General features: G+C 38.8%; 2 protein-coding genes across 4 annotated transcripts in view; one reads left to right on the forward strand and one right to left on the reverse strand.

Moving 5' to 3' along the window:
- The window catches only part of BTAF1 (B-TFIID TATA-box binding protein associated factor 1), a 106,250-nt gene extending 97,183 nt beyond the window's left edge, over nucleotides 1-9,067 (forward strand). For 2 of the 3 annotated variants that reach the window (XM_060191933.1, XM_060191932.1), the window contains exons 35-39: nucleotides 1,351-1,562; nucleotides 3,781-3,940; nucleotides 4,833-5,003; nucleotides 7,229-7,368; nucleotides 8,875-9,067. In XM_060191933.1, the coding sequence (XP_060047916.1) occupies nucleotides 1,351-1,562; nucleotides 3,781-3,940; nucleotides 4,833-5,003; nucleotides 7,229-7,368; nucleotides 8,875-8,887 (696 nt within the window). In that variant the 3' untranslated portion in view covers nucleotides 8,888-9,067. Of the gene's footprint in view, nucleotides 1-1,350; nucleotides 1,563-3,780; nucleotides 3,941-4,832; nucleotides 5,004-7,228; nucleotides 8,766-8,874 lie in introns of those variants that run through there. The other variant, XM_007516800.3, reaches the window with a different exon arrangement.
- CPEB3 (cytoplasmic polyadenylation element binding protein 3) overlaps nucleotides 218-12,546 on the reverse strand; it is a 306,673-nt gene continuing 294,344 nt past the window's right edge. The window contains exon 11 of the mRNA XM_060192002.1: nucleotides 218-1,102. Coding sequence (XP_060047985.1) covers nucleotides 1,010-1,102 — 93 coding nt within the window. The 3' untranslated portion in view covers nucleotides 218-1,009. The remainder of the gene's footprint in view (nucleotides 1,103-12,546) is intronic.

Consider the following 12,546-nt stretch of genomic DNA (forward strand, 5'->3'; position numbering starts at 1 on the left):
ACAAGCATCATAGCATATGTGGAGACCTAGTGCCACATGGAAGCTCCAAGGATGGTGGAACAGTGCTGAGGTATCTTTCATTCTGTCTGAAATGATAAAAATGGAAGAAAAAAAAAATCAGCCTAGGAACAGTGGAAATGTGGATTGTTCAACACCCTAATATTGTGAATACAATTTAAGGATTAAGTTAAAAAGAGTCTTTGCTCCTTCCCCAGCACAGTATGTTCTGTTGTCCGCTGGGAAAAATCACTGAGGACTCAGCAGCCAAACTTTACCCAGTGGTAAAGCCCAATGGGAACCAAAACTCTAAACTCCAGAAAGCAAGCGTCTGCATAAATCGTATTGTTTGTATAGCAGTTTATAGTATAAGCCAACCTTGTGTTATGAATGATGGAAAGATGCCTGACTCTTAAGTTTTCAAACTTTATTCAGCCAAGAACTCACCATGCAAGTAAAAATTTGTTTTGTTTTTGTAGCATGTACACTCAACCAGGTATGCCACCACCTGGCCCCGTTTGTTTTGTTTTAAGAAAACTTCAGTTCAGACCTTCTATGTTAACTTTTTCCACACAGCACCTTGAGAGTTTTACATTAAATTTGAAGGTCGTCTGAGTAGCCTATTTGATTGTTTCCTGTCTGAGCTTTTATTAAATTTCTACAGATTTCATTAGTAGAAAAGAGAAGGCATCCTGCATTAAGGTATTGCATTTTGAGCAGAGTTCACTGTCTCAAACTAGAGATACAAGATTACTGTTGACACATCTGTTTCCCAGATAGATCCAAACATGGTCACGTGTTTATTAGACCTGCTATGTGCAGGAGCCATACCACTTCAGTAACAGTGAATACCAGAGACTGGCAGCAGTGTGGTTCTTGCTATTAAAGGTCTTGGTCTGCAAATAGAGTAGCAAAGTCTCTTGACTGAAATTCAGGTGATCCACATACGTGCTTTGGGCTCTCTTCTTTCTTTGCAGTGATAATGAATTTTGCTTTCGCTTTTTAGTTTTCTTCACTTTGTTCTATCATAATCCTTCATGAAGCATTTTTTCCTGGATGTCTTTGTTGTTCTTAGTTTATTGAGTTGCTTGTGAGCCTCAAAGAACTAAGATAAAGGGAGAAAGGCATGTTATATAATCTCCTGAAGAGAGGGCCAGGAAATTCTAAGCCTGAATGCTTCAAAAGTTGTGCTAGAAGCTGCAGGGTGATGGGGTAACATATGAGCACAGCGCTAATCTGCTTTCCAGACGACAGGCATGTCTAACTGTTTCTTACCACAAAGAGAAATGTCTCTCAGAGGAAGATTGATCTCCTTTTACTGAATGCCTATATATATATTGTTTGTTTTCTTAGTTGCTGTTGGACTGTGGCTTGGGAAATGGAAGCACTTCAGAGAGTGGTACAGAGTCGATTGTGGCCCAGCACAGGATACTAATCTTCTGTCAGCTTAAAAGCATGCTTGATATAGTTGAACATGACCTTCTCAAACCTCACTTACCCTCTGTCACTTATTTGAGATTAGATGGCAGTATACCTCCTGGGCAGAGGCACTCCATTGTTTCACGGTAAGTAGGTTCCACAACTCTTAAAATCATGCTAGACTACTCTATGTATTATTTATTGAAGTAGAAGTTTGCCTGTGAGATGTTCTCTTTGGATATTTGCAAGTGTGTTTTATGATTGTATAATTAAACTCAACTAGATCCTTTTCTAAAAGCAAGACCAATAAAATGAAATTCAGTATCTTGTTTAGTAAATAAAATAATAGAACTGTATCAGGGAAGCACTCTAAAAGAAAGGAAAAGCATCAGTAAAGAGAAGGGATAGCGACTTTCTCCTCTACCTTTTTTTGGTGGGGGTGGGGGCTTACTATTTGTGTGCTTAGATCTCTTGCCTGATATTTATGTCTTGGCGGAGAATGAGGTGGAAGCTGACCGAAGTAGAAAGCAAAACCAGCAGTGCTGTTGGTGTCTCTCCTCCTCCTCACCCCCCCACTTCTCCCTTCCCCTCTATCATAAAGGAAAAAAGGCTAGGGGGAGTCGGGCGGTAGCGCAGCGGGTTAAGCACACGTGGCGCAAAGCGCAAGGACCGGCTAAGGATCCCAGTTTGAGTCCCCAGCTCCCCACCTGCAGGGGAGTCACTTCGCAGGTGGTGAAGCAGGTCTGAAGATGTCTATCTTTCTCTCCCCCTCTCTGTCTTCCCCTCCTCTCTCCATTTCTCTCTGTCCTATCCAATAACAATGGCATCAATAACAACAATAAAACAACAAGGGCAACAAAAAGGAATAAATAAATATTTTAAAAATATTAAAAAAGAAAAAAAGGCCAGTGAGAACAGTGGAGCCTTGCCAGCACCAAGCCCATGCAACAATCCTGGTGGCAAATAAATAAAGTGTTCCAATTAGGGATTGGGGTAGATAGCATAATGGTTATGCAAAAAGACTTTCATGCCTGAGGTCTGAAGTCCCAGGTTCAGTCCCTCACCCCATCATAGGCTAGAACTGGTTAATAAAGGGGGGAGGGAGAATGGGGCAGATGGTGGCGGACCTGGGTTCAAGCCCCTTGCCCACCTGCAAAGGGAAAGCATTACGACTGGTGAAGCAGTGTTGCAGATCTGTCTCCTCCTTCTATCACCCCCTTTCCTCTCGATTTATGCCCATCTTCACCCAATAAAATAAACATTTTTTTAAATTTTTTTATATTTATTAATTTTTCCCTTTTGTTGCCCTTGTTGTTTTTCATTGTTGTTGTAGTTATTTCATTGTTGTTATTGATGTCATTAAAATAAACATTTTAAAAAATTACTGAGTGCATTACTTCTCTTTTCTCTCTCTTAAACTATCTATTTATTGGCTAGAGACAGCCAGAATCGAGTGGGAAGGAGGAAATAGGGAGAGAGAGAGAGAGAGACAGACACCTGTAGCCCTGATTTACCACTCAAAAAGCTTCCACCCTGCAGGTGGAGACCAGGGGCTCAAACCCAGGTCTTTGTGTATTATAACATGTACGCTCAATCAAGTGCACCACCACCCAGCCCCAGTGCACAATTTCTTAAGTGTGGCCTGTAGTTTGGGGTTCTCTAGGTATATTACCAAGTCATTGCAAATAGTGATAGTTTAATTTCTTTATACCTTTGATATCTTTTGTCTGATTGCAGTGGCCAGGACATCAAGGATATTTTGAATAATAGTGGAGAAGTGGACATCCTTGTCTGGTTCCTGATTTTAGAGGGAAAGCTTTCAGCTTTTCCCCATTGAGAATAATGTTAGCTGTGGGTTTGTCATAAATGGTTTTTATTATGATGAGGAATTGTCCTACTCCCAGTTTCTGGAGTATCTTTATCATAAGTGGGTGTCGGATCTTGTCAAATGCCTTTTCATCATCAGTTGTGATTTTTATCTTTTTTTTTTTTGATATGATGGTTACATTTTTTGTTGATATGATGGTTACATTGATTGATTTGCAGAAGTTGAACAATCCCTGTTTTCCAGAGATAAATTCTACTTGCTCTTGGCGAACTATTGTCTTGATATTCTGTTGGATTCTATTTGCCAAGATTTTCTTCGGGGTCTTTGTATCAGTGTTCATAATGGATAATATTTCCATAGTTTTCTTTTTTGGAGGCTCAGGCAGTAAAGTCTTTTGCATAACCATTATGCTGTCTCCCCAGTCCTAGTTTTCTTTTAGAGGATGTTAGTTTGTGTGTACTCTTTAATTATTAAACAGTCTTTTTGCAATAGAAACCTTAGGAACATACTAATTTTCTTAATATTCACACTTTGAGGTTTAACAATGATCCATCCATCGATGTTCTTCTACTTACAACTCATGTTGGTGGCCTGGGGCTTAACTTAACGGGAGCTGACACAGTGGTATTTGTGGAGCATGACTGGAACCCAATGCGTGACCTACAAGCTATGGATCGGGCCCATCGCATAGGACAGGTAAAATGTGTGCATGACTGGGCTTTGTGGCCTGCCTGCTTCCACAAAGGAAGCTTTGGTGCTAAACTGTCTTTGTCTCTGCTTCTCAATCTGAAAAAGTCAACCTGGAATGGTGAAGTCACAGTGATAATAAAAACATACATAAAATGGGGGGGGGGGTGCAACATAATTATGCAAGAAGACTTTCATGCCTGAGGGTTCAGTCTCTAGCACCCCATAAGCTGAGCAGCACTCTGGTCTCTCTCATTAAAATAAAACATATTTTTTGGGAGTTGGGCTGTAGCGCCGCGGGTTAAGCGCAGGTGGCGCAAAGCACAAGGACCGGCATAAGGATCCCGGTTCGAACCCCGGCTCCCCACCTGCAGGGGAGTCGCTTCACAGGCGGTGAGGCAGGTCTGCAGGTGTCTGTCTTTCTCTCCCCCTCTCTGTCTTCCCCTCCTCTCTCCATTTCTCTCTGTCCTATCCAACAACGACTACAACAATAAAACAAGGGCAACAAAAGGGAATAAATAAATAAAATAAATATTAAAAAATAAATAAATAAATAAAAATTAAAAAACTTATTTTTTAAAATAAAAAGACTATGCTCAGGGCAAATTCTCCCATCAAAAGACAAAACCTTGGTCTAGGTTCTCAGTCTGAGCTTACCAAGTGCTGTAGTCTTTAATGCCAGTCTCAAAGTCTATGGCACCATTTCCTCATGTATTACATGAGGTGGTGCTTAAGTAAACATAGGATACTGGTCATTCTTAATACTGTGACTCACACTGCCAGGTAAGCCTAATTATAGTTAAGTACTCACTACTTAGTACGAGTATGCAACCCTTGGACTTAATGAATCTAAACACCTATCTGTTTGTGCTAGAATGGCTTAACTTTCTTTTTCATTTAGAAACGCGTGGTTAATGTGTACCGATTGATAACCAGAGGAACATTGGAAGAGAAAATAATGGGTTTGCAGAAATTCAAGATGAACATAGCAAACACTGTTATTAGCCAAGAAAATTCTAGTTTGCAGAGTATGGGGACAGATCAGCTCCTTGATCTGTTTACTCTTGATAAGGTAAAGAATTTTCACAGTTTGCTATATTTTTATTGGTGCAGATACTTCCTGAACTGTGTAGTGAAAGTATTAAATAGGGGCCAGAAAAATAGCTCACTTGGATAGTGCACTAAAGGAGGTTTTGGTGCTGTGATGTCTATCTAAAATTTGAAAAAGTATTCAGTGGAACAGTGAAAGGATTTTACTTCAATATACACTAGATATATATCCTTACAGGCTACTAGTGGATGTTTGAAGTTTTGACTGTTTAAATTGCTAAATGTTTTACTTAAGGTTTTTCCATAGCCCTTTTCTGCCAAAAGATAACTCTCACTGGAGTCAGCTAGCATGGGTCTATATTTCTGGCCCTGCTTTTTTTTTTTTTTTTTTTTTTTTTGCCTCCAGGCTTTATTGCTGGGCCTCAGTGCCTGCACCACGAATCCACTGCTCCTATAGCCACCTTCTTGATTTGATTTGATTTGATTTGATTGATAGGACGGGAGGGAGAGAGAAAGATCGACATCTGCTTCTTAACTCCATAGGGAGATTAACTTCTTAGAGCATTATACCCCCTTGGTAGAAGTGACAATTCCTATGTTATTACCTAGTTGTAAAAAGAGAAAAAATAAGGTATATTTGTCATGCACATGACACAAGTTTAGTCTGGGCCTCAATATATACTGAAGCTTTGTGGCTGCTTTCTCTATGAAAAACTTGACCTGGAGCAGTGAGGCCCTGATTATGATGACATAGGTGTGTGTTTCTACCACCACCACCCCCCAACACTTAGAAAGGGTGCCTACGATCAATTCTCAAACACAGTAGCCCTACTATTATGAATGATAGAACCAGTAATCCATATAAAATATGATGAGAAATGTCCGTATATAATGTGATTTAACTAGTCACTACAGAATTGTAGTATGCAAGTAGTGCCATTGTACTTTGTTCACATTTAGAATATCAGTCTGATTCTGGGAGATGTTTTAAATAGTAACAAATTAGAAAAGTCCTAAAAGATGACCAGAAAGAAGGGAATGTTCTTTAGTCATGCCCTGCAAGGTAAGGTTGAGGGAATAAGACATGTATGACTTTGAAAAAGGCTAGGAAGTTTGGGTTGTTACCATCAATAGTGACTCTGTTTGAAAGAATATTCTTAGAGGTGATTTTCAGTGGGTAGTACTGTCCTCAGAGGTATGATCCAGAAAAGTGAGTTGCCATAAAAGATCTTTCGACACAATTATTAATATTTGATCTTTTTTTAAGTTGATTTATTTTTCCCTTTTGTTGCCCCTGTTGGATAGGATGGAGAGAGGGGGGAGAAAGACAGACACCTGCTTCACTGCCTGTGAAGCAACTCCTCCTGCAGGTGGGGGTCTGGGGGCTCGAACTGGGATCCTTGTGCTTTGCACCTGCTGCACTATTGCCCGACCCCCATATTTGATCATTTTAAATGTATGTTTTCTTAGCTTTATTTTGTACTTTGAATGTGCTTGGAGGCCAAGTGGTTGTGCACCTAATTTCAGTAGCTTTGACAACCATACTGTAACATTAAACCTAGCATTCCACAAGAGAATAAAAAAGAGATTGAGAGTGTTGGGCAGTGGCGCAAAGCGCAAGGAGCCCCGTTTGAGCCCCTGGCTCCCCACATGAGAGAAGTCACTTCACAGGCAGTGAAGCAGGTCTGCAGGTGTCTGTCTTTCTCTTCCCCAACAACAAAAGGGAAAAATAAATATTAAAAAGAAAGATTGAAACTACAGAAACACAGCTGTGTGTTATTCACAGGAAACAGCAAGGTTGAAATTACTAGTTCAGATATAAAACTTGCTTAAGTCTGCAGGTGCCTCTTCCCATCTTCACCGCACCCCATGTCTATCCAGTAATATTTTCTTATAAAGAGATAATTTGCTTAGTAATCCATACTGATTCCTATCATGAAGTAAATAAACAATATCTATAAATTACTCTCATGATTTTGAGGGGAAATTGACCATTTGTATCTGACTAATACACATTTATAATATACAAAAACCAATGCAGACTCAGTAAAATTTAGTTCTTTGCTGTGCTCCTAAGTAGTCTTAAACTGGCAAAATTATTTAGACTGTCTAATGAGATCATGAACTTCCCCATCACTTAAAGTTTTAATTCTGTTGAATATTTGCTTTAAAAGCATGACGTTTTGAAGGAGAATATAAATTCTGAAGTTAATTTTTATTTTCATCTTTCCACTTATTTTCCTTAAGGATGGGAAAACAGAAAAAGCTGATACTTCTACTTCTGGAAAAGCAAGTATGAAATCAGTCCTTGAAAACCTGAGTGATCTTTGGGATCAAGAGCAGTATGACTCAGAGTACAGCCTGGAAAACTTTATGCATTCTCTCAAGTAACTATCAAATATTGTAAATGAAAATGCTGCTAGTTCAGTTACATTTCTGCTGATATTCAGCAAATTTCAAAGTTTATGGTGAACTTTTAGCTCAGTGTGTAAATAGATCTGAAAAATATTCAGCGTAACGCTGGTTCTTGTTTCACTAGGGGGAACAAGTTTTTCTCAAATATTCGCACTGTATTAAATTTAAATATTAATGTGAAATGATTCAAAATCTTACATGCTGAATAGGAGCAGAAGAACCAAACCAGGTTCACATGTGCTACCATGAGGTGTTCTTAGTGGGAACGAGCCTCTTACCTTTACACAGTCACTTTGTATAGGATAATATCCATAAGTGTGTTAGTATTTATGTACATTTTTTTCTTTTAAATAGAACTTGTTTTTTATAAGTGATTAAAAAGTCGGGCTTTTTCTACAAAAGCCTTAATGAGCCATAATTTTTAAGTATAACTATGATACTGGTCACTCTTTGGAATATCAAAATCTTAGACAATGAACTGAACCAGGCCCTTGGTGGACACCTTTGTATATGTAATGCAGATACAGTGTTTTTCAAATCTTTAACATCATTTTGTCAACTTTTAAAAATATATCAACTTCTGAATACAAGCAATGGTCTATTTAAGGCTATATAGAACATCCTGTTAAGAGGGTGTTTGTTGTGTTTTTGTTTTTTAATTTATCTAATGGCTAAGATACAGCCCAATTCAGAGAACATATATACTCAATAGGTTTCAACCATATATATAATATATTTTTTGTAACTATGAACCTATAGAGTTTTTCCAGAAGTAGATTTTACACTGTTTAGACTTACAAAACCTATGGTAAAAAGACTGTTATAGTAATGCATGGCTGAGCAGAAAAGGAAGACAAGACTCCTTCATATACATAAACACACATCTGTATGCGCAGATATGCTATCCTGCAGATATGCCTATCCTGCAAAAGGTGCTTGGTATTGGCACTAAAATCATGTTATATTGGGCAGCAATAACAATCGGGCACAAAACTGATTAGTGTTAGAGAAAGTGAGCTTAACTGTGAGGCTGGGTCTTTGTATATAGGTATGCAAGTATGTGTATGTATATAATTTTATAAATTTCACATAATTTAATACATGCCTCTGTGCATATATTTGTATATACATGTACAGGTAATAAATATTCCCAAGGTTTGTGGCTGGCCATTCACATAGGCATCAGTTTAAAAAAACATCAGACCTCAGCTGTAGAATAACTTTGTTTGAAATCATTAGTTATACTGTTCTACGTCATTTAGATTAGATCTGGGCATCTGTCACATTTCAGTAGCTTTGACAACCATACTGTAACATTAAACCTAGCATTCCACAAGAGAATAAAAAAGAGAGATTGAAACTACAGAAACGCAACTGTGTGTTATTCACAGGAAACAGCAAGGTTGAAATTACTAGTTCAGTTATAAAACTTGCTTAAAAACTCAACACCTTTCTTCTGATATCTGTTCACTCTGTAGGGTTTATATGTGAATGTGGAAGACCAAAAGAAAACTCTTAAAAATTCCCACTGTATATAAACACCAAGAAGCTGAGCCAGTACACCGAAGTTTTTATTTGTTGTGTCCATTTGCCGGTTAACGTTAATTAGCACTTCCCTCATGTTCTTGGAAAGTATCATTAAAGAGATGTCAGTTTTTTTCTCATTTGAAAGGGCAACTGGAAGTCCTATGTGTAGGTAGTTTTAAATTTAATCTGAAAATGTGTGCATTAATAAAACAGTTGCAGAAACAAGAAGAAAATAAGTGGTTGCTTCTGACTAGGAAGAATATCAGGAAACCACTGTGACTAAGAGTGGTGAGAATTAAATCACATATTCCATTTTTTCTGAGAAAGAAAATCATGCAGTTAAAGGTAAGTTTTATCAGTCAAGAGGGCCATTTAAAGTTACAATAGGACAGCTTCAGAACAATATATACACAAGGAAAATTGAACTGAATTAGGAATATTACAAGCAGATAAATTTTGTGGATGTGGTAAGCGGTTTATTTTTAAATGTGTACACCTGATAAAACAATGTTGATTAACATATTAATCTTAGTAGTGGGCTCAGGGATAGCCATTGTTTTTGTTTTTTTTAATTTCTATACTGGAGGATTAATGGTTTACAGTCAAGTTTGTACATGTGTAACCTTTCCCAGTATTCCACATAACAATTGTACCCCCACCCCAGAATTTTTTACTTTGATGCAGTGATAGTCATTGTATTATCTTCCCCTTTTTGTATGTTTATTGAAGAAAAAAACAATTATATTCAGATATCTTTTTTTTTTTTTTGATGGGATAGAGAGAGGGAGCAAGGAAGACACCTGCAGCATTGCTGCACCACTTGTGAAGCTCCCCTCCTGCAGGTGGGGAGAGGGGGCTTGAGTTTGGCAACACATGGTCAGCCAGACACCCTGGCAGCCTCAGAGATTAAGATTTTAGCACTCACTAAAGAAATGTTAAAATGACTATAACCACAATTATTTCCTTTTTTTTTTTCCTTGTCACCATAGTCATCTCTGGGGAAGCCATTTTTGTTTGTTTGAGAGAAGGGAGAAAGACACCTGTGTCACCGATATAATGCATCCCCTCTGTGGGTGTGGAACAGATGTTCGATCCCAGGTCCTTGCACATGGTAGTGTGTGCCACCACCCAGGCCCATCACTACAATCATTAACTATTCTAGACTGATGCTAGGAGATAAAAAAATATAAAAAAATCAAAATCATACATTTTCTCAATATGCAATAAAAGCACACAACTTAGAAAATAAAAACTAAAAGCATGTTTATAAGGAATGTCTAAATAGAGAAGTGTAAGGAAAACTTCAAAAAGTTATTAGAATTAAGCTGCTTTAGTAAATTCATAGAAAAAAAATTACTTTTTTTTTTGCCTCCAGGATTATTGCTGGGGCTTGGTGCTTGCACTACATATGAATCCACTGCTCCTGGAGGCTTTTTTTTTTTTTTTACCTTTTGTTGCCCTGGTTGTTTTATCGTTGTGGTTGTTATTGTTGATTAGGAGGGAAGAAAGACCCCTGCAGGTAGGGAGCCAGGGGCTCGAACCAGGATCCTTACGACGGTCCTTGCATTTTGCACCACGTACACTTAACCCACTGCACTACCACCCGACCCGAAAAAATTACATTTCTATAATCAAAGAATAAGAAAAATATACCAGGAAAAAAAAAAAAAGCCCTTTAGGGGGCAATCTGGGAGGTGATAGATAGAGTGTTGCACTCAAGCATGGGGACCTGAGCTCAACCTCTGGTGATGCATGTGTCACCTTTGCACAGGTCCACTCCTTTATTTTGGCTTCCAGGGTTATCACTGGGGCTCAGTGCCTGCACTATGAGTCCCCTGCTCCTGCTGGCCTTTTTTTCTTTCAATTTATTGGATAGAATGGAGACATTGAGAGGGGATAGAGAAAGACACCTGCAGACCTGCTTCACAATTGTGAAGCGTCCCCCCTGCAGGTGGGGAGCTGGAGGCTTGACCCCAGATCTTGGCACTCGTCCTTATATTTTGTGCACTTAACCAGGCATACCACTTCCCACCCCCCTAAATAAATCTTTTAAAAGATAGTTAAAAGTCTTACAAACATGTAACCATGGTCTGTATACTGAAAACACCAAACTGTAGATGAAAATTGGTTTTTAAGGCTTTGTTTTCTTGATACTATACATAGCACCAGCTGACACTCCATGAGTTAGTGAAATGATGCTTTGGTGTCTCTTTCTCAAAATATAAAATAAGAATCGTGCAGGGGAGATGGCTCAGTAGCATCACAAGCACTAGGTTCTAGGTTCAAGCTCCAGACTGTATTTTTAAAAAGATACATGATTGTAGGTTAAAAATAAATTTAAAAAGTATTAAGATTTCAGTTTCCTTCAGTAAAAATTACAGAAATTTTGTAGAAATAAACTGATTTTAAAAATCATACGGAAAGAGGGCTGACAGGTGGCTCACCCAAAAGAGAGCACCAGATACTGTGCACAGTACCCAGGCTTGAGCACCTGCAGGGGGGGAGTTTCACAGACAGTTGGAGCAGTGGTGTGTCTCACCTTTTATCTAGAGGAAAAGGAGTAAAACAAAGATTTCCGGGAGAGGAGTCACATAGGTTCTGAGCACATCCCCGGTGGCAGAAATGAACTAAACGGTCCTTTATTAAACAACACGCCCATATGCAAAATAACCCAAGTAATTAAAAACAGTGAAAGGCTGAGGGGACATCATAATGGTATCTTCCCCCCAAAAAAAATAAATAAAATGAAGTAAAACTGAAAAGGAACCAGCTGGAAAAACTTACACTGGTAAGTTTCAATGTTTACTGGGGCCAGGTGGTGACATACCGGGTTAAGCACACATAGTACTAAGTGCAATGATCTCAGTTGAAGCCCCCGGCTCCCCATCTGCAAAGGGGTTACTTCCCAAGCAGTGAAGCAGGTCTGCAGGTATCTCTTTCTCTCCCCCTCTCTCCATTTCTCTGTCCTATCCGACAACAATAAAAAACAAGGGCAACAAAAGGGAAAATATAAAAAATTAAAAATTTTAAGTCTTTTAAAAACTATTATAAATACATTGTAATCAAATAACTATAGGAGGAGCACATGGTGGCAGACAGTTGTTTGCCAAATATATTGATCTATTTTTCTATGAAATGAATAAAGCAGTTCAACAAAGAGGAAAACCAGGGTTACCACTAGGGGTAGGTGCCGGTACAATGAATCCACCCCTCTGGGTGACCATTTTTTCTTTTTCTTTCTTTTTATTTTCTGGATATGACAAATTGAGGAGAGGGGAAGACAGACATGAGAGAAATACCTGCAGACCCGCCTCACTGCTCCTCTTGAAACCCCCCCTCCTGTAGGCGGGGAGTCTCACGCTTAGCTCTCACACTTGATAATGTGTGTACTTAACTGGGTGCACCTCTGCCTGGCCCAACTATAACATTTAGAAGGGAAAAAATTTGAGATGTACTGAGTGAATTTCTAAGATCAGGTCCCAGGTTCAGTCCCCCACACCACCATAAGCCAAAGTTGAACACTACTCTAGTAGAAAAAAAAAAAGCGGGATCAGAGCACTGCTCAGCTCAGACACATGGTGGTTGCATTTACAGGGTTTGAATCTGAAGCCCTGGAACCTCAG

This window comes from Erinaceus europaeus, chromosome 1 (assembly GCF_950295315.1).
Source record: "Erinaceus europaeus chromosome 1, mEriEur2.1, whole genome shotgun sequence".
NCBI classification, from domain to species: Eukaryota; Metazoa; Chordata; class Mammalia; order Eulipotyphla; family Erinaceidae; genus Erinaceus; species Erinaceus europaeus.